This window comes from Lissotriton helveticus, chromosome 10 (assembly GCF_964261635.1).
Source record: "Lissotriton helveticus chromosome 10, aLisHel1.1, whole genome shotgun sequence".
Taxonomy (NCBI): domain Eukaryota; kingdom Metazoa; phylum Chordata; class Amphibia; order Caudata; family Salamandridae; genus Lissotriton; species Lissotriton helveticus.
This window is the reverse complement of record NC_136071.1, coordinates 203741862-203762370: the sequence shown is the minus strand read 5'-3', so window position 1 is coordinate 203762370 and position 20509 is coordinate 203741862. Positions and strand designations below refer to the sequence as shown.

At 48.1% G+C, this 20509-nt stretch overlaps 1 protein-coding gene across 2 annotated transcripts in view; it reads right to left on the bottom strand.

Moving 5' to 3' along the window:
• Positions 1-19811, bottom strand: part of EIF2AK1 (eukaryotic translation initiation factor 2 alpha kinase 1) — a 270439-nt gene extending 250628 nt beyond the window's left edge. Inside the window, exon 1 of one of the 2 annotated variants that reach the window (XR_013602088.1) lies at positions 19514-19791. Coding sequence is in view for 1 of the 2 variants with exons in the window: in XM_078665149.1 (XP_078521275.1) it covers positions 19514-19652 (139 nt within the window). In the remaining variant the exon portion in view is untranslated. Of the gene's footprint in view, positions 1-19513 lie in introns of both variants that reach the window. The other variant, XM_078665149.1, reaches the window with a different exon arrangement.
• Between the last annotated feature and the right edge of the window lie 698 nt (positions 19812-20509).

Genomic DNA, 20509 nt, shown 5'->3' with positions numbered 1-20509 from the left:
CAAGCGCTGCCTAGGCAAGACCTGAAAATCGTAGGGTATTGCTGGATTGTATGCAACTCTGCAAGGCAAAGAAGATTCCTTAGCTTGCTCACGTAAAAAGTGTCAACTATTTACTGGACATACCAGAACTATACATTACCCAGAGGTCATTTCTCCCTTGAGCAATGAAACACTAAACGGTTGCTTCTGGGCATTGAGTAGGTGCAATAGCGATTGCACAGAAAATGTTAAATGCACAGTTTTCTAAAATGCAGTCTGAATATGGGACAGAAGGAAGGGAAGCCATGCTTTATATACAATTGCTGCCTTCACTCAATATTTGCTTGGCTGTAGTTAACTATGTCTACTAAGCAATTGGATGGAGACAAAGTTGGGACTTTCTGCTGATTGCAAGCCAGTTGCCCTTGATCGACTTTAGCCCTAAATGATACATTTGTGATGATTTTAATATGACTATCAATCGTTTTTTATTCATCTATGAGATTTTAATATGTTTATCAATTGTTTTAGTCTATCAGACTTTTTTTAATATCAAACTAGATGCGTGTTTATTGTATTTTTTTTATTTTCTGTTTTTTAAAGATGCAGAATATCTATATTACTTTCTTATTTTTCTGTTAGTGTATTTTATGGCTGAATAAAGAATTGAACTGAATTGCCCAACCACGTTTTGATTGAACAGATAGTGAATTTTTACCTTAGTAAAACGTTTAGCATTATGTGCTCTACAATACAGATCACACACTGTAACGAGTTAATTAAATATAAATAATAAATGAACTACCTACTGGTGCTTTTGGTAAACTGATTAAAATGTCCCACTGTATGTTTCATGCTCAGATTCTTGTTTGATTTTAATGCCCCTGGATAAAGAGCTGGCGCGTGGAGCTCTTTAATTAATGCTATTTGATCTATGAAGAATAATGAAAGGGGAAAATGTATATGAATCCAGAGTATAAAATGAAGGAAAAAAATAAATCCCACAAGCACTTCTAATCTATATAGTTGCCTAATTCCATAACAAAAGAATAAGCCCTACACAGGTAATATACCCGGCTTAATAATAACTCATGGATAGAGAATTGTCTGGAATATGTGGACCTTTTTGGTCCGTAGCATGCGGCTAGTGGCACGCTACAATTAGCTATCTATGTTACAAGTGAACAAACTCAACACAAGAGATAGCTGTGCTTAAACAGAGAAAAGCTGGTCTTCAAAGGGACACATGGGAGAGCACATTAAGGGATCACTGAGCACAGGGGACAGGAAAAAAGAGATTCTAGAGATAAAAGGGCTGAGACAAGGTGATAAATATCAGAGGAAAGGGACGAGAAGGGTCAGAGAGAACCCAGAAAGTTAATAGGAAATAAGAACGATGAGAGCATGCAGTGCAGGGTAGAGAAGAGGATACACCGAAATTAGATAGTACAAATGGAAGAGAAGGGATGAATTAGACACTAGAATACAGAAAAAGAATGCTTGAAAGAGCTCAAAACAAAGGCTGAAGAGAAAGGATAAGAAAGACCCAGAAGAACATAAGAAACGGAAGGGGATGGAAGATAAGCGAGTAGAGGGAGGGGTAGAGGGACTCGGAGATAAAAAAAAAAATACACCGCTGGTGGAAGAGGAAGGATGCCAGATGACAGGAAAGGATGGAAAAGAGCATAGAAAGGCAAATCTAAATGTGATTGGCTTCAGTCACTCAGTTATGAGAGAGACGGCATTGTCACACTATTGGCAACATGAATGAATCCAAGAATACCAATTTGCAACGATAAATAATCTATCACACTATTTAGTTCCAAGAATTAGTGCTGAAATTGGGACAAATTGTGTTGGGTCCAATTTCAGCATTAAGACCCATTAGGAGTTTAAGGGGGGCTTTAGTGAAAAGAAAGAAAATGTTCTCCTATCCAATCTTGCTTAATCAACAATCACAAGGCCTCCAGAATGTCCCTTTGTTTGCTGAGGTCTGATTAGGTTGTAACACAGAAAAAAGGCACCCAACAGATTATTAGGAAAGTCTAGTTTGTGCCCAGGAGAAAACACAAAGTTTTCAGTGAAACCCTCACCCACCAGGGTTACCCCTTAGTAGCATGCTTCATCATAGGGTCCTTTCCGTTCCGCTGCGGAACGGGGCATGCTGCGACCTACAAGTTATGCGAGAGGACTTCTGTTGACTATGAGAGACAAGATGGTCTGTGAGGGAGGAGTGGGGAAAGTGAGAATCTTTAAAAATACCTGGCTAGTGGGTCATGATTATTTTATTCCGACCCCTAGTCTGTATGGTTAAAAATAACAGGGGAAATATTAGGAACAAGCATTTACAATGCAATGGTTTTGCCTTTGTTAAAGTTAGAGCGATTGGCATTGCTCTTGACATTATTTTTATTTATGTTTTTTTAACATAAATAAATGGCATTGTCATTTACAATGCCACTAGCTTTATCTCTCGCAAATGACACACACAAACACACACAGAGCCCCCCCCCACACACACACAGAGAGCCCCCCACACACACAGCCACACAAAGCCCCCCACACACACAGCCACACAAAGCTTCCTACACACACAGCCACACAGAGCCCTCCACACACACCCACACAGCACAAGCGGGCAACAGGGGCACACGGAGGCACAAGCAAACCACTTCATAAAGATATACTGAACTCTAGCTACAACCTTTAATAGAGCCACCCGCGACCAACTGCATCAAAGAGATTAAATACAACCCAGCGTCCAAGGCAACCAATTTCTACGTACTGCAGATTTAATCCACAGCATCAAATAAAGCAGGTTCTCTCCCATGTCCAAGTTGAAAACCTTATTACAAGCCAGCAATGAGACAGTACAATTTAAGAGAACACTGAAATTTACCTGCAACCAAATTTCAGGAAACCATAGCTAAATAGTTTAATTCGGTAGCAGCAGATACAAAATAGCATGGCCAGTCTAGCACTGTACCTCAGGATACATGTAGGTCTCACACTATAAATTTGAGGGATTCTGTCCCCCTTGGACACGGCCGGCATGGTGCTGGTGGGGAACGACGGAGACGGCAGCGGGGCTAGGGCTGTGGAACGGGGCCGGGAAGCAGCGGAGGAAGATGAGGGAGGCAGGGGGGCGGGGTTACAGCAGAACGCGCAGAGCTTCTGAGAACTGTGACAGGAACTACACAAACCAGATTGCACATATGGACGTGGATACGCGCCACCGCTATAACCATGTTAGAGTCAGGCAAATGCTTTCTAGTTTGTCATTTTCTCCGTTAGTATAAGGGCGTGACCAATTAAACTGACAACCCGGCAGTTTTACCGCCTGACCTTGAGATGGCAGCCATCGACGATAGCTTGCACAGGCACCAGAAGAATGTTTATATAGAACAAAGAAACTTGCAAATGCCTTCCATCAGCGAGGCCAACCCAAAGCAACGACCGCGTTCCCGGCCAATCAGACACATTAACAGGAGGATGCATACCTCGCACTAGGCTCGCCAAGCGCTTCGAAACGCGGCCTCGGTTGAAATGCCCCGAACGCCAGCGTCTACACCACCCGGCCCGCTCTCCCTCCCAATGTCCCAAAAAACCTCCGCTCCTCGTCTCCTCCCGCCATCGCAGAACACCCGCAAGCAGACCCCCGAGCACAGCACTCACCGCAAACCGAGGGAAAAAAGGCAGCCAATTACCGCGCAGGTCGCCCGGCGAGCCTCCCGCAGCCTGAACCAATGGTAGCGCGGCTCCCGGGTGACGTCAGCGGTTGTTCCCTCGGCTTCTCCGCGGCCCCGGGGCTGCGGCGGTGATTTTCACGGGCAAAACGGCTGTGCACACGACGGCCGGAGCAGGAAGGCGGGCATCAGGAAACAAGCGGGAGGGGGCGGGAAAGGGGGAGGAGAGACGCAGCGCCATTGCGAGGCCAGCATCAGGAAACAAGCGGGAGGGGGCGGGAAAGGGGGGTGGAGAGATGCAGAAGTGCCGGCAATGCCGGACCAGATTCGGGGGCGTTCCCGGCTTTCGGCTGACGTCGGCAAAAGCCAAAGAATCTCGGGAACGCCCCCGAATCTGGTCCGGCATTGACGGACAGGCCCCTCGTCCAATGGCTATGCTCCATTTATGGAGCCAGCCAATAAATGACGAGGGCCGACCCAAACCCACACTACAGTTCTCATTAGGTTTTCGCCTGCGCGAAAAAGCTGCGCAGAGCGCAGCTTTCGCCAGGCAAAACCTAAAAAGGGGGCAATGTTCCTATCTCCTAATGGTCGACATGTTTCTAGCCTACCCCTATTGGCTAATCTTCAGGATCTAGCGGACAACAGAAGTCCTCCCTCGTAACTCGTAGGTCGCAGCACACCCTGTTCCACAGCGGAACAGGAAGCACCCTACGATGAATCATGCCACCAACGGGTAACCCTGGTGGGTGAGGGTTTCACTGAAAACTTTGTGTTTTCTCCTGGGCACAAACTAGACTTTCCTATAAATCTGTTGGGTTCCTTTTTTCTGTGTTATGAATCGTGTTTGGAGGGCGGCCCCAGCTTTTATACTCCAACTCCCTCTTTATTTATGTTTTCATGATTAAGTTGTAAAACATATTGCAACATCTTTCAATAGATGGGCCTTTTTATGTGAAAAATGCAATCCTTTTGTGTAAAGCTGGGTACTTCCCACCAGATTTTTACCGGTGAGAATTCCCAAATTACAGTTTGTGTGTATTTTTCCTCATTTGAACCCAAATAAAAACAAGCATTTACAATGCAATGGTCTCGGCAGCATTAAAGGTAGAGCTCTTGGTATTGCTCATTATTTATTTTTTTTAATCGTAAATAAATGGCATTGTCCTTTACATTGCCAATAGCTTCATCACGTGCATATGCAAGACCTATTGCATTAGCACACACACACACAGTAAGTAGTAGAGTGAGAAGTCGATAGTGAGTAGGAGAGTTATTAGTAAAGAGTATTGGAGAGCGCAACAGAGCTATGTGAATAATAACAGCTGTGAGCCCGTGCCTGAGGTGCATCATCTGAGCTATGTGAATAATAACAGCTGTGAGCCCGTGCCCGAGGTGCATCATCAGAGCTGTGTGAATAACTGCGTCAGCCCCGTGCCCGAGGTGCATCATCAGAGCAGTGTGAATAACTGCGTCAGCCATGTGCCCGAGGTGCATCATCAGAGCTGTGTGAATAACTACGTCAGCCATGTGCCCGAGGTGCATCATCAGAGCTGTGTGAATAACTACGTCAGCCCTGTGCCCGAGGTGCATCATCAGAGCTGTTTGAATAACTGAGTCAGCCATGTGCCCGAGGTGCATCATCAGAGCTGTGTGAATAACGGCGTCAGCCCCGTGCCCGAGGTGCATCATCAGAGCTGTGTGAATAACTACGTCAGCCATGTGCCCGAGGTGCATCATCAGTGCTGTGTGAATAACTACGTCAGCCCTGTGCCCGAGGTGCATCATCAGAGCTGTTCGAATAACTGCATCAGCCCTGTGCCTGAGGTGCAGCATCAGAGCTGTGTGAATAACGGCGTCAGCCCCGTGCCCGAGGTGCATCATCAGAGCTGTGTGAATAACTGCGTCAGCCCCGTGCCCGAGGTGCATCATCAGAGTTGTGTGAATAACTGCGTCAGCCCCGTGTTTAGCCTGGGCAGTTTTGGCACAACTGTGAATAAAAGGACACTTTAGAGGTGTACTCATTTAGTAACAGCAAATAAACAGTTATAGGTAAGAAAGCCCCACCTAACAGAAAAGCAACTAAATCCTGTAGTCTTCTGTAGGAAGGTTGATCCCTGACTATGGTTGCCCCCAACTTTTTGCCTGGTGTTTTGCTGGTTTTCTGACTTAGTTGACCTGGGACCCTGCTATTCAGGGCCCCAGGCCTACTGCTCTCTCTGTAAAATGGATTCCATGTACCTTAGGTACATATCTAAATTGGATACTGAGTCACCTTATCAGTCCCTGTACAGTGTACCTTAGGTACCCAGGGCATAGGTGTACCCAGGGCCTACCAGGGGCTGCAGCATGTATTATGCCACCCCTGGCTGGCCATCCAAATCTGACACAACTGGCTGCTTGACAGCTGGGGCAAGGTGGTGTAATCACCCTTTGCTGTAGATATAGTATACCTATATCTAACCCTAAAATGGACACACAGATCTCCTATCAGTCACTCCTATGGCAGGCCTTAACAATCCTGAAGGCAGAGTGCTTGGAATCGTGTGAGATGGTGCTCTGGCATGAGCTGAGCCTGTCTGCGGCTTTCGGGATCCATCCCTTAGCCGTTTCCATGATATCGCATACCATATACTCTTAAGTGCATTATAATCCTCGCGGTTATATGCCAACTCTGGTATCGCTTTATCAAAACATGTCGAGTAAGGTGTCATACGAATTGGAATACTAACCCCTCGCCAATTCTGGCGACGGGGTTAGCATTCCACCCTTCTAGAGGGACACGACATGCCTGTAACCTATAACCCGGTTAAAAGTCAGACAGAGCCTTAGCATCCACAAAATGGATGCTGCCACCGAGACACAAGTCTGCCCTCCTGCTGCTGGGAGTCCTCCCAGAGCAGGAGATAAGGACAAAGGGTTTCCTGCCAGGGGCGGTGCCAGCACCGTCCCAGACAGGGTTTTGTGTATTGTAGGTAGGCAGGGCTTTAGAGGAAGGTGACTGCACGTGGCACCCCGGTGCTCACTGTGCATAGGCTGGCTGGAACCAGTTCCAGGGTCACTCCAGACCCTGTGCTGGGGAAAAGCCCGCCAAGGAAGTGGGTGTAACCACCCCCCTCCTGGTCCCACCCATAGGGCAGGACTTAGTCGCGTGCCAGCCCCTTTTTACAGGATAAAGGTAGAGACTGGCCCCCTTCCAAATCAGATCATCTTTGAATCCTGAAACTACTTTCTGCGAAAGGAACTCAAGACTTCTTCCTAAGATTTCTCCCTTGTGACTAAGGAGTAGTCACCCTGCATCCGCAGGCACCATCTAAGAACACTGCGGTCTGCTGTAAGTCCTTCCTCCGGAATCCGACTGCCCAGCTCGACGAGAACCGGCTTCCCTGGCACCTCTGACCTCTACCCACCTCTACAGCCCAGCTGAGAACCGTGGGTGCGACGAGACCTCAAGGGACCGGCCATCTGCAAGACTGCACGACTTCTTTCCAGCAAGCCCGCCGAGTATTCCACTGGTGAGTGCTTTGGGGTCCGAGAAGCCCCGACTCTGAGCAGCTCCAGCTCCGAAGTGCAGCCCCCCAGCATCTCCACGATCTGCGTGGGGCCCTTCTGCTTTCCGCTGCTCACCGCGTTGTTTGGCTACTAGCCCGTTGGCTTGTGGCCTTCCTGACGACGCCCGACGACATTTCTGCTGCTGGTCTGGTTGCTCCAGACTGGCCCTTGCTCCCTTCCAGAAGAGGAGCACCCCGGACCCTCCTGGTCCACTCAAGACGCCATTTTGAGTCCACCGCGTGGGCTTGAATTAGCCAAGGCTTGTTGCCCAATCCTGGGTAACTTCGACGCCAACGACTTCATCCTTCGTGGGACAGCTCGCACCTCCATCCTGGTCGCCGACAACGCCTCCTGGTCCGAGAGACTGCAGAGCCCAGCAGCGCCCACTCACCTGACTGCGGTGACTTCGCCCGGTGCCATCCTGGTGCCCACTTAATCACTGGCTAGTGATTCAAGAACTTGGTCCCCTCTGCTTTCAGGTTTTCTTCTTCCTTGATCCAGGCTTGGATCCATCGAACTTTCCTTCACTGGTCGCCTGCCAGCAACTTCTTCCTTCCAGGCTCCTGGTCCGGCAACGAGATCCCCGACGTCTTTTCAGACCTATGCAGCTGCAGCCCCTGGGCTAGGTAACTTCGGCACTTCGGTGTCCCAGCATAGCCTCACTATCCTAGGGTCAGGATCCACTGTCGTTTTCTTCCCACCAGGTCGGGTTCGCCCGTGAACACTAACTTTGTGAATTCTAGCTTCCATAGACTTTGTCCCGCATCCCGCGTGAGAGTGCACACTCTGCACCCGAGTCCCCTGGGCCTCCTAGTAGTAATCTAACGATTCCCTAGTCCAGTCCTAGCGATTCCAAAGCCTATTAGAACTGTTACTTACCTGCTAGTAATTCGCATTCCACTTTTAGCGTATATGGTTTTTCGTGCCCCTCGGGCATTTGTGTAACGTGCTAACTTAAAAGTATTTTCGTAAGAGTTTTGTTGTGTGCTTAGCACCCTGTCCTCATAAAGAGTACAGGGTTGTTGTGATTCTAATAAATACATTGTTTATTTTCATAACACTTGTGTGGTGTCCTTTCACTGGGTGTTCAAGGGGTAATGTGATGGTAAAACAGCTGGCTTAACACGCCCTCTAGAGTCGTAGCCTTAGACTGCTCGTATCCATGCTACTAGGATAGCTGGTCTATAAGGTTGACTTACAACCAATCATCAATAAGGGTTGTTTGGACTGATATATAGTGATCACTAGAATAGTGAGCACTGCACATCAGGCCAACTTCTCACATTGGTGGCAGCGGTGGGATTTGAGCTTGCTGTTGTTTTACCACACATGCCCTAAGAATATCTTGTGAAAGATCACATAAGTACTAAAGGTACATATAACTTAGCTTAGAATACTCTGAGTTCTACTGAACCAGCTGTTGTAGCTCCTAGGGCCTAGCACACCCTAAACTACAACTCTAGCAAGGGATCAGTAGGCAAACATATAGTGTAGGTAAGTGCACCACTTACACCTCACTAGAAAAGCATGTCGACTCAGGGGGACTCTACTGAGACTCCCCTGGTCAGTGTTGACCCTCCACAGGTCACTTCGAGATATGCAGCTCTCAATTTTCAGGAGATGAGACAAATCTGTGTCTCCAGGAAACTGAAGCAGGGGTCTAACCCCACCCTTCCCTTTCTGATAGGTCTCTTAGAGACATATGATGCCAGAAAGCTCTCTCGGTTACATGAGAGCATGCCAGCCTTAGAGGGAACCTCTGGGGATCCAGACCTCCCCAACACTGATTCAGCAGTTGAGGAGGAGGATGAGGAGGTACTCTCTGGGGATGAGGTAGACAAGGGTCTTGAGGTAGTCAGAAGGCTAACTAGGACCAACTTAGACTTACTTGGGCTAGGATCTGGGGGCCCCCCAGTACTGACCCGAAGTGGGCCTAACCTTGGAGTTAGGAGAGATAGATCTCTTTCTAGGGACTCCAATAGATCTCTGCACTCTAATGCCTCTTCTCAGGGGAGAAGGAATCCTCCACAGAGGAGATTTACTTCCCCTCAGAGAAAGGAGCATGAAGCTAGGATGAGACAAGCTGAACTGAGGATTGAAAGGGAAGAAATTGCCCTGGCCAAAGAGAAGCTTGCCCTGGCAAGAGAGCAGCAGATGAGTGGGCTAGCTCCCACTGGTGGCAGCAATCTCCCAAGAGATAGAGAGAAGGGTTTAGATACTAAACACCTGACTAAAATAGTGCCCCCCTTTAAGCAAGGGGATGACATCCAGAAATGGATGGCTGCTTTGGAGAGGGCCTGCACTGTGCAGTGCATTCCCCAGAGTCAGTGGGCAGCTATACTGTGGCTCTCCTTTGATGGTAAAGGTAGAGATAAGCTCCTCACTACAAGAGTGGAGGATGCTAACAATTACCAGGTCCTGAAAAATGCACTGGTTGATGGGTTTGGCTTAACCACTGAGCAGTACAGGTTGCTGTTCAGAGACACCCAGAAAACTCAGTCTCAGGACTGGTCAGACTTTGTTGATTGTGCCACTAAGGCTTTGGAAGGCTGGCTACTGGGTAGTAAGGTTACTGATTTCAAGGGATTGTATAATCTAATTATGAGAGAGCAAGTCTTAAATAATTGTCAGAACCAGTTATTACACCAGCACCTGGTAGACTCTGATCTGACCTCTCCACAAGAATTGGGTAAGAGGGCAGACAAATGGGTCAGAACCAGGATTAGGCCCAAGAAGCAAGGTGGTGACCAGAAAAAGGAATCAACCAAGCCTCAAGAGAAGGGTGGGAATAAATCTTCAGATCAAACCACATCAGGGCCCCAAAAATCCTCTGAGGGGGGTGGGTCCCAGAATCCTTCCAACAACCAGAAGAAACCTTATTGTTATCCCTGTAAACAGGTGGGTCATTTAAAAACTGACAGCAGTTGCCCAAAGAATAACAATAAGGAAAACATACCCCCAAGTAACATTCCCAAACCTCCTGTTACTACTAGTAGTAATCCCCCAGGTGGTGGGAGTGCCCCCAAGAATTTGGGTGCATTTACTTTGGGAGTTCCTGGGGACTCTGGCCTAACCAGGTCCCCAAACTTAGATACTCTTGTCTGTGAGACTGGCATGGGGTTTGCCAACTTCACAACTTGTCCCAACACTTTGGGCAAGTACAGACAGGAGCCCCTCATCAATGGTATAAAAGTTGAGGCCTATAGAGATACAGGGGCTAGCATCACTATGGTGACTGAGAGTCTAGTCCCCTCAAGGCAACTTTTACCTGGTGCCACATACCAGGTGACCAATATTGATGGAGTACAGAGAGATCATCCCATGGCAGTGGTCAATCTCAGCTGGGGAGGTGTCACTGGCCACAAGAGAGTGGCAGTGTCACCAAACTTGCCTGTAGATTGCCTACTGGGGAATGATTTGGAGCTCTCAGCCTGGGCTGAAGTAGAGCAAGAAACCCATTCTAAAATGGTAAACATCCATGGTAAGGTTAGTGGGGCAGTGATAGCCACAGCCCCAGTCCAAGATATCCTCCCTGAACAGGTCAGGAGGGCTGTGCCAGTCACAGCCCAATCTCAGACAACTTCCTTCCCAGAACAGGTTGTCAAGGCTGTGATGGTCACAGCCCACACCCAAACTGAGCCCCCTCCTGAAAAGGTTGGGAGAGTTGTGATGGCCACAGCTCAAACTCAGACAGATGATAGTGTTGTGAAGCCTGAAACTATGGATCACTCCACTCAGACAGAGAGCATTGAGGAGGAAGAGAAATCTCCCTCCCACCAGACTTTAGGAACAGATCAGCCTCCTCAGGGAACTGATCTGACCCCTTGTGAAGCAACTGCCACAGAGGTAGTCAGGCCTAGCCTGGCAGAACCCCTGATGTCAGTGGACCCTTCCAAGGTGGGACCCAGTCTGGAGCAGGTAACCTGCCCCTCTCTACCCTGCCTCAGTCAGCCCAGGGCTGTAGAGGTCAGGGAGGCCAGTGTTGGACCCCAAAGGGCCCCCTGTCCAAAAGAACCCCCCAATCAGCAGATTAAGGGCACTGAAGCTAGTAGTCCTAGCCAAGTGAAAATAAAACAAACTCCTGAGGGATCCCCCTTAAATTTAGTTAGGGACCTCCCACAGATGGACACTGTTGGACACAGCCAAACTTGGGACCTGAGGGCCCCAGACCTGACCTGTCCCTCCAGTAAGCCAAACAGAGGGACCCAACCTCCAGCTGTAGGTAGCCAGAGGTTGACCCTGAGAGCCCAAAACAACTCAGTCTTGGAAAGAAAGGCCTTTATGGTGGATAGTGATTGGAGGAAGCTGAGCCCAAAATTAGTGGAGCCTCACTTCAGTACTCCATTTCAGCACCAGCCTTTTACTTTGCCAAAACACACCACAGGTAGAGATTCCCTATGGTGGAGACCCTCCGACACCCTTAGGGTGAGGGATTGCTTAGTGGACCATGAGATAGGGGGTAACCATGCCAGTGCTGGTACTTCCTTATATGGCCACTCAGGCAATATAGGCTTACCTGGACAAGGATAGCCTTATCTCCTTTCCCTGTACAGTGTACCTTAGGTACCCAGGGCATAGGTGTACCCAGGGCCTACCAGGGGCTGCAGCATGTATTATGCCACCCCTGGCTGGCCATCCAAATCTGACACAACTGGCTGCTTGACAGCTGGGGCAAGGTGGTGTAATCACCCTTTGCTGTAGATATAGTATACCTATATCTAACCCTAAAATGGACACACAGATCTCCTATCAGTCACTCCTATGGCAGGCCTTAACAATCCTGAAGGCAGAGTGCTTGGAATCGTGTGAGATGGTGCTCTGGCATGAGCTGAGCCTGTCTGCGGCTTTCGGGATCCATCCCTTAGCCGTTTCCATGATATCGCATACCATATACTCTTAAGTGCATTATAATCCTCGCGGTTATATGCCAACTCTGGTATCGCTTTATCAAAACATGTCGAGTAAGGTGTCATACGAATTGGAATACTAACCCCTCGCCAATTCTGGCGACGGGGTTAGCATTCCACCCTTCTAGAGGGACACGACATGCCTGTAACCTATAACCCGGTTAAAAGTCAGACAGAGCCTTAGCATCCACAAAATGGATGCTGCCACCGAGACACAAGTCTGCCCTCCTGCTGCTGGGAGTCCTCCCAGAGCAGGAGATAAGGACAAAGGGTTTCCTGCCAGGGGCGGTGCCAGCACCGTCCCAGACAGGGTTTTGTGTATTGTAGGTAGGCAGGGCTTTAGAGGAAGGTGACTGCACGTGGCACCCCGGTGCTCACTGTGCATAGGCTGGCTGGAACCAGTTCCAGGGTCACTCCAGACCCTGTGCTGGGGAAAAGCCCGCCAAGGAAGTGGGTGTAACCACCCCCCTCCTGGTCCCACCCATAGGGCAGGACTTAGTCGCGTGCCAGCCCCTTTTTACAGGATAAAGGTAGAGACTGGCCCCCTTCCAAATCAGATCATCTTTGAATCCTGAAACTACTTTCTGCGAAAGGAACTCAAGACTTCTTCCTAAGATTTCTCCCTTGTGACTAAGGAGTAGTCACCCTGCATCCGCAGGCACCATCTAAGAACACTGCGGTCTGCTGTAAGTCCTTCCTCCGGAATCCGACTGCCCAGCTCGACGAGAACCGGCTTCCCTGGCACCTCTGACCTCTACCCACCTCTACAGCCCAGCTGAGAACCGTGGGTGCGACGAGACCTCAAGGGACCGGCCATCTGCAAGACTGCACGACTTCTTTCCAGCAAGCCCGCCGAGTATTCCACTGGTGAGTGCTTTGGGGTCCGAGAAGCCCCGACTCTGAGCAGCTCCAGCTCCGAAGTGCAGCCCCCCAGCATCTCCACGATCTGCGTGGGGCCCTTCTGCTTTCCGCTGCTCACCGCGTTGTTTGGCTACTAGCCCGTTGGCTTGTGGCCTTCCTGACGACGCCCGACGACATTTCTGCTGCTGGTCTGGTTGCTCCAGACTGGCCCTTGCTCCCTTCCAGAAGAGGAGCACCCCGGACCCTCCTGGTCCACTCAAGACGCCATTTTGAGTCCACCGCGTGGGCTTGAATTAGCCAAGGCTTGTTGCCCAATCCTGGGTAACTTCGACGCCAACGACTTCATCCTTCGTGGGACAGCTCGCACCTCCATCCTGGTCGCCGACAACGCCTCCTGGTCCGAGAGACTGCAGAGCCCAGCAGCGCCCACTCACCTGACTGCGGTGACTTCGCCCGGTGCCATCCTGGTGCCCACTTAATCACTGGCTAGTGATTCAAGAACTTGGTCCCCTCTGCTTTCAGGTTTTCTTCTTCCTTGATCCAGGCTTGGATCCATCGAACTTTCCTTCACTGGTCGCCTGCCAGCAACTTCTTCCTTCCAGGCTCCTGGTCCGGCAACGAGATCCCCGACGTCTTTTCAGACCTATGCAGCTGCAGCCCCTGGGCTAGGTAACTTCGGCACTTCGGTGTCCCAGCATAGCCTCACTATCCTAGGGTCAGGATCCACTGTCGTTTTCTTCCCACCAGGTCGGGTTCGCCCGTGAACACTAACTTTGTGAATTCTAGCTTCCATAGACTTTGTCCCGCATCCCGCGTGAGAGTGCACACTCTGCACCCGAGTCCCCTGGGCCTCCTAGTAGTAATCTAACGATTCCCTAGTCCAGTCCTAGCGATTCCAAAGCCTATTAGAACTGTTACTTACCTGCTAGTAATTCGCATTCCACTTTTAGCGTATATGGTTTTTCGTGCCCCTCGGGCATTTGTGTAACGTGCTAACTTAAAAGTATTTTCGTAAGAGTTTTGTTGTGTGCTTAGCACCCTGTCCTCATAAAGAGTACAGGGTTGTTGTGATTCTAATAAATACATTGTTTATTTTCATAACACTTGTGTGGTGTCCTTTCACTGGGTGTTCAAGGGGTAATGTGATGGTAAAACAGCTGGCTTAACACGCCCTCTAGAGTCTTAGCCTTAGACTGCTCGTATCCATGCTACTAGGATAGCTGGTCTATAAGGTTGACTTACAACCAATCATCAATAAGGGTTGTTTGGACTGATATATAGTGATCACTAGAATAGTGAGCACTGCACATCAGGCCAACTTCTCACATCTTCTGCCCTACATCGACCAGGGTATAAAGAGGTCACCGTATGACACAAACAACACTCCAGTTTCTGTCACCAACACTAACTTAGAATTCATTGGCTGTAAGCATTCATAATGGAATGCACATAGAAATCATAAAAATGTTTACACTGAACATCAAGATGATTGCACGTCTCCACCAATACAACAGCTTATTAAAGCATTACATGTTCACCACATATTTACCTCCTTTACAAGTTAAGAAATCATGGCAAATTATTCGACTGCAGTACTTTCACACCCAGTGAGTGTTTCCACATTCTGGGTACGTAGGAACAACTCATCGTAACAGGTTAGAGCTGGCTCAATTCCAGGGGGAATCAAGGCAACATTACAAACAAAGATACAGTGGGTGGGAACTTGCATTCCCATTTACGTTTCGAAAAGTGTGCGTCGATTGTCAAAAACACTATGTTCCTAAATCAGCTCCCTAGGCTTCTGCTATGCATAAACATCTGCTCTCTATCTACCTTAATGTTAACAAAGGTCCAGGTGCCTCGAGGGCACACAGGTTAGATATTAGAGAAGTTTAGGGCACTGTCTGAAAGTGTTTATGCCCATTACTCAGGTGTGTGTTTCCTTGCTCCCATGCTTCTTTCTTTTAAGAAAAGGGCCTGTACAATTCTATCAGCAGTGCGCCAGGGTACATTCGTCCAGTGGCCTTTTCCATAACTGCAAAGAACATGTGATTGGAGTCAAGAAATACAGATCAGACACCTTATTTTCAGTAGCGCAGTCACTGTGTGATGGGTCTTAGTGCAAGCAAGGGAATGTTGCGTAGCATGATGTTATCAGATACAGTGCATGTCGGTTAGAGAAGACATTTTGCTGAGGTGTGCATTGTTGTTCTGTCTCAAAGCATGATGCGATGTTGGATGTGAGATATTGTGTGGTATGTCATGCTGGACCCATATAACATCCACCTTTTTACCAAGCATCCCCCTTCAAACAGATGCTAATGCTATAAAAAATTACGGAGACACACCAAGAAAAAGAAGAAATCTATTCGGCCACTTGAATTGGGCCCGTCAGTCATCCGGGGAGGGCATGTGCACTAACCTCAACAAACGAAATGGGCACTTTCGCGCACTGAAAGCGGGAGGGAGGAGGAAGAGGGGGCACCCTCATGCCATCAGCGGGCAGACGCCAGACGGCGTGTCCCGCGAGGCAGCAGCCGCGCGTGTGCACTTATTGCAAGGCGGGAGCCATGCCCCGGCCCAGGCGGGAGTGCCCCCATAATGTAACAGGCATGCCTGATCCAACCGCATCGCCTCGAGGTGTGCACCCGCCCTACTGCAGGAGTCCGCAACTGCCGCGATAGAGGCTACCCCTGCCTACAAGTCCACCGACCCCAGGGCTCACCCTGCATCTGACAGCACAACATAGACGGGGGAAGGGGGTGGTGACCAGTTCCAATAATGGCCGCCCGAAGAACACGCGAGCACCAGCCCCTGGCGGCCAGGGTCCGACCTCGCACCACAGCCCCCCCACCAAGCGCCCGTGGCGCGGCATGCCAGCGGTGCGGGCGGGGGGTTCGCCATGATGCCTCGAGATGGCAGAGGCGCAGCGGGGGGGAGGGGGGGGGAGGAGTTGTTGACGATAGCCTCTAAATGATCAAAGCGCTGCTCGGGGGCCTCCCCACGGCACCGAAACCGGGTCCACTGGATGCCATGCATCCGTTCCGCCATATGCGCCACACCCCGGACCAAGAACCCACCAGTGGGCCACGTAATGAAAAAGAGGGGGGGGGGGAATGGTATTGTCATTTATATTGCCAATTTACCCCTAGACTGATGCCTCACTGGGCCCTGAAGGATTAAGTAGCACAAACGTGTGCTTAGCGCAACAAGACCATGTACTCTGGGAACATGGCGCCCGCTAGTCTGTAACCGTCGCGAGCTCTCCTGCCTGGATGATGGAAGAGCTTAGCTAGGAGCAGCGGTTTGCGCATTTCACTTACTGAAACGGGATGCCCGGTCTAAGGACTTCCTCATTTTGACGGCTTTTGGAGCCGTTCTGTGGATAGTTCACCCGGCAGCTTGATTTGCTTTCCTTGCCACATTTGGCCAGACGGTCTCGGTGCTGCGCGGAGAGCCGCCGCCGCTGGGACGCTGGGAGGTGTCTGGGCGGACGCAGCAGCACGGGTAGGTAGGAGCAGTCGCGCAGCAGCGAGGGTCGGGCTCCCACACAGGAGCATTGATGGAATAGGAATACCGTGTAGTATTCAGGGGACAGAAAAGAATCTACTGGGAAAAGCCAACACAGAAAATCTTGTGCCAGCATTCATCCTAAAGGTACAGAGGCTGGAAAATGCGAGAAGGAATCCAACGCCGCTGCTGATGGAGGAGGGCGCTGTAGGGAAGGGGCTAGAAATCCTAACAAAACCTCAGTGAAAATGGGGAACAAGACCAAGACGATCCCCACCAGCAGACGAGAAATAAAAAATGGCGGCAGCAAGCTTCCGAATTTTTCGGATTCGGGGGCGTGGTTTTGCTGTTTTGAGTGACAGACGACGTCACTGTCTAAAGAACAGCAAAACTTACGCCCCCGAATCCGAAAAAGAAGGGGCTAAATCGGAGTGATGCATCTCTTTTCCAATGGCTGGCCTCCGTTTAGGAAGCCAGCCAATGGAGGAGAGACAGGGCAGGGAGGCGGGTTCTAAAGCGCTACTACAAAACATTAATTCTCCGACCCCAGACTGCGCAAGCGCAGCCTTTAGGTCCGAGACCTAAAAAAAGTGTACCAATCCCACACACAGTCGCATTGTAAACATTACTACAGAACATTAATTCTCCGACCCCAGACTGCGCAAGCGCAGCCTTTAGGGCCGAGACCTAAAAAAGTGTACCAATCCCACACCCAGTCGCATTGTAAACATTACTTGTATTGAGTTTGATTAGTCTTAGCAACTTACACCCAAGTCTTGATGGTGTTCTAGACGCGGAAGAAATTTTTCACACCCTTGTGCTTAGCCACCTAATACGTGTTCCTATTATTTTACCCATCTTCAAAATATAAAATGTAGCATTTAATTTTCCAAACATACCAAAAGGAAATGTAATATTATTTCTAGGTTTCTGGTCTATATATGCAACAGGGTTGTGTATGTGTGCCACTCATTATGAGAAGGCTTCCATAAAGCCAGTGCTCTCGTTTCTTTTTCTTTTTTTCTGACCATGCCCGGGCTCTGTGTGACAGAACTCCCAGAAAGTAAGAGCTTGGACTACAACATGGCTCGGAGTATATGGTTTTGATTATACTAGAGATGTGATTACGCCACTATTGTGTTCATGGCAGGGTTCAGTCTACACCAAGACTCAGATACATCTAATTTCCAGATTAGGTCAATATCCAGGCTATGATAAAGTTCTGACAATAATAGTGCCTTAGGTGCATCTGGAATTTGACTGTAAAAGGGCTGTAATGACAATGTTTCTGATTATGGTAGACGTTAAAAAAAATATTACAATGCGGTTTAGAATCTGCATACCCCATGCCTCTAATTGTGGAAACATTCCTATACTGGCTAAACACTGAAGATGCTTAAATTCTCATTAATTCACGTTCTTATTACAAGAGTTTCATAGTTGCTAAATTTCAGATTATAGCAGATATCTGCTGAAGCATTCGTTTCTGGGGAAGTGCCTCAATGTCAGGTTTCATAGGAAAAATCTTTATTGGAGGGCACTGAGGAGTTTTTACACAATTTTTGTAAAGTTAGAGCTTCTTTGTAATTAAAAAAATATAAAATAATCCGCCGAGTTTCATGGAAACAATTTAAAAAATAGAAAATCAAAATGAATGAAGATCCCTAGAAGAATACCCCATGTTTAATCTCAGAGCACTTACGCCAGAAAAAATAAAAAATAACATGCATCCAATGCCAACAATATGATTAAGAAACTCTAACAAACTTTCTCAAGCAGTTAAGGTACTACAAAAACACTTAACATCAGTAGAACATACTGAAAATCAGGTTGGAGTGAAATTCATATTTATCCCTACACAGGCAGCCATGCTTCCGCTACTGGGTACTGTTCCGCAGAGGGCCTTGAGCAAGATACTGGGTAGTATAAGGATTCTCTCTAGAAATGTCCTAGGGGAGAAACGTCCTAATACTGACACACACAGACACTAATACAGAAATGCCCAAGGGTATGTATGGTTAGCAGATCAATACCATTATCAATGTGAATCAAGTTCAGGCTCTGGCAGTTCCAATTACTAAAACTACTGCAGTTTGTATGCATGAATGACGTAGATAATCTATGCAGATATCAGAACCTCGAGCAGATTTCTTAAATAAATAAAAAAGGAAGGAGAGACCATAGTGATCTTCTTGGTCCTGATGAAGGCTGTTAGACATGTATGGGCAGAAACAATCAGCCTTAACATGGCACTGTAGACCAATAGACGCAGGCGCACTAAAAAACTACAAGTCACGGCTTTTGTTTTCAATCTTGACATAAGAAGCCAGGATAAAAATTTACTGGGAATAGGGATATTTATCAGGTGTAATTAAAAAACTGTGTGGAGGTTGATACAGTCAACGAAAAACCTGAACTGTCGGGGTAAACCTGGGACGTCTGGTGACCCTACTTTCAACAAATGTAATTGTTAAAACTATACAACCCATTACAACCACATTCTGAAGTATTTTATGTTTTTTTATTATTATAATGAGCTACATGCTCAGCACAATAAACAATATACGATCATCTGGCTAAAAACACGACTAATGTATTGAAAGGCATTATAATACACAGAGATAGCCAGTTACAAAAAGCAACTTGTACCAACTAAACGTTCTTAATAGCAGCTCTTTGGGTAAACAATTCCATATGTGATCAACTGAACCCATGAGACACTTCACTTCACAAGCCACCGGCAACTGATTCACTGGCATTTCGACTGTATTTGGAAAAGTGACAGATGCCGACTGAAAACGGATTAAGTGCAGTCTCCTTCTCCCACTATTGACAATTTACATGTGTGCGATGTGTCAGTTGTTGCACAGGAAACACACACATAGACAAGGTAAGAGAAATCGTTGAAATTTGGAAGAAACTTAGGCAAAAAAGCAGTCCGAGTGTGCAAAGCAGGCACATTTAGGCACGCCCACGGCAAAAGCCGGGCATGTCGGGACACAAAACGTTTCCCCTTACCATCAAAGGCAGCTGCCTCCTCCAGGGGGAAGTCCAGAGGAACTTTCAGCTCAGCCTTCCTCATCAGTTTGTTGTCCCGTTCCTCAGCAGTGAAATGGTCAGCAGAAGAGGACGCTGCACCGACATCTCCGCGATTCATCGCGCTCTACGGGCAGCTTTCCCTATGGCAGACAAAACAAACACCCTTAAAGCTGCTCTCCCGAAGCCGCCCGCTCAGCTGTCCGACCACCACATGGAGCGGCGACAGTTGCAATCACATGTCGCCTCCCACTTCTGTGCCAAAGGGGAGTGAGTGCGCGTCAGAGCTCGGGAGGGCGGGACTTCCTGGTTAACAAATATCCACTGTAGTACAGTCTTTACTGTAAAGAGGCAGCGCTGGCGGCCATTTCGAACAAGCATTTACAATGCAATAGGTCTCGCAGCATTAAAGTTTGAGTTACTGGCATTGTAAATGACAATGCTTTGCATTCATTTTTTTTTATTTGCAATTGGTATTTAAACGTTGTTTGTGAATGGTTAGCTGTGCTTATGCTAAGCAAAGTTGGCAGTAATATAGAGTGCTAGTCTTGCTTGTTATAAGCATGCTGATTAAAAAAATTATTTACCGCAGGAGAACCTTACCGACTACACTAAAGGGTAATAAGCTACATGAAAATAAAAATATTGCTTAATATGCTAATGTGCTCAGAAGCCAAGGCACAGGAAAACCAGTAAAACAAAAGCAAGTCGAAAATTCTAGTAGGACAAATGCTGCTGTACAAAAAAAACAGGACTGGGTAGAGGTGTCAGACTGGACATAGGCACTTGTTCTGCAATTTATGCATGTGTGCACTTATATATGAGCTGTCCGTGTATGCCTGTCCAATGTAAACCGTCTACGGGTACCCACGAAAAAGACAAAACTACATCTACCCACAATAAATTGTGACCCGCAAAACAAATCTCTCAGAAGCTTTAGGAAAGAAAGCTGAACATCTCCTAATTTGTTTTCCCAAA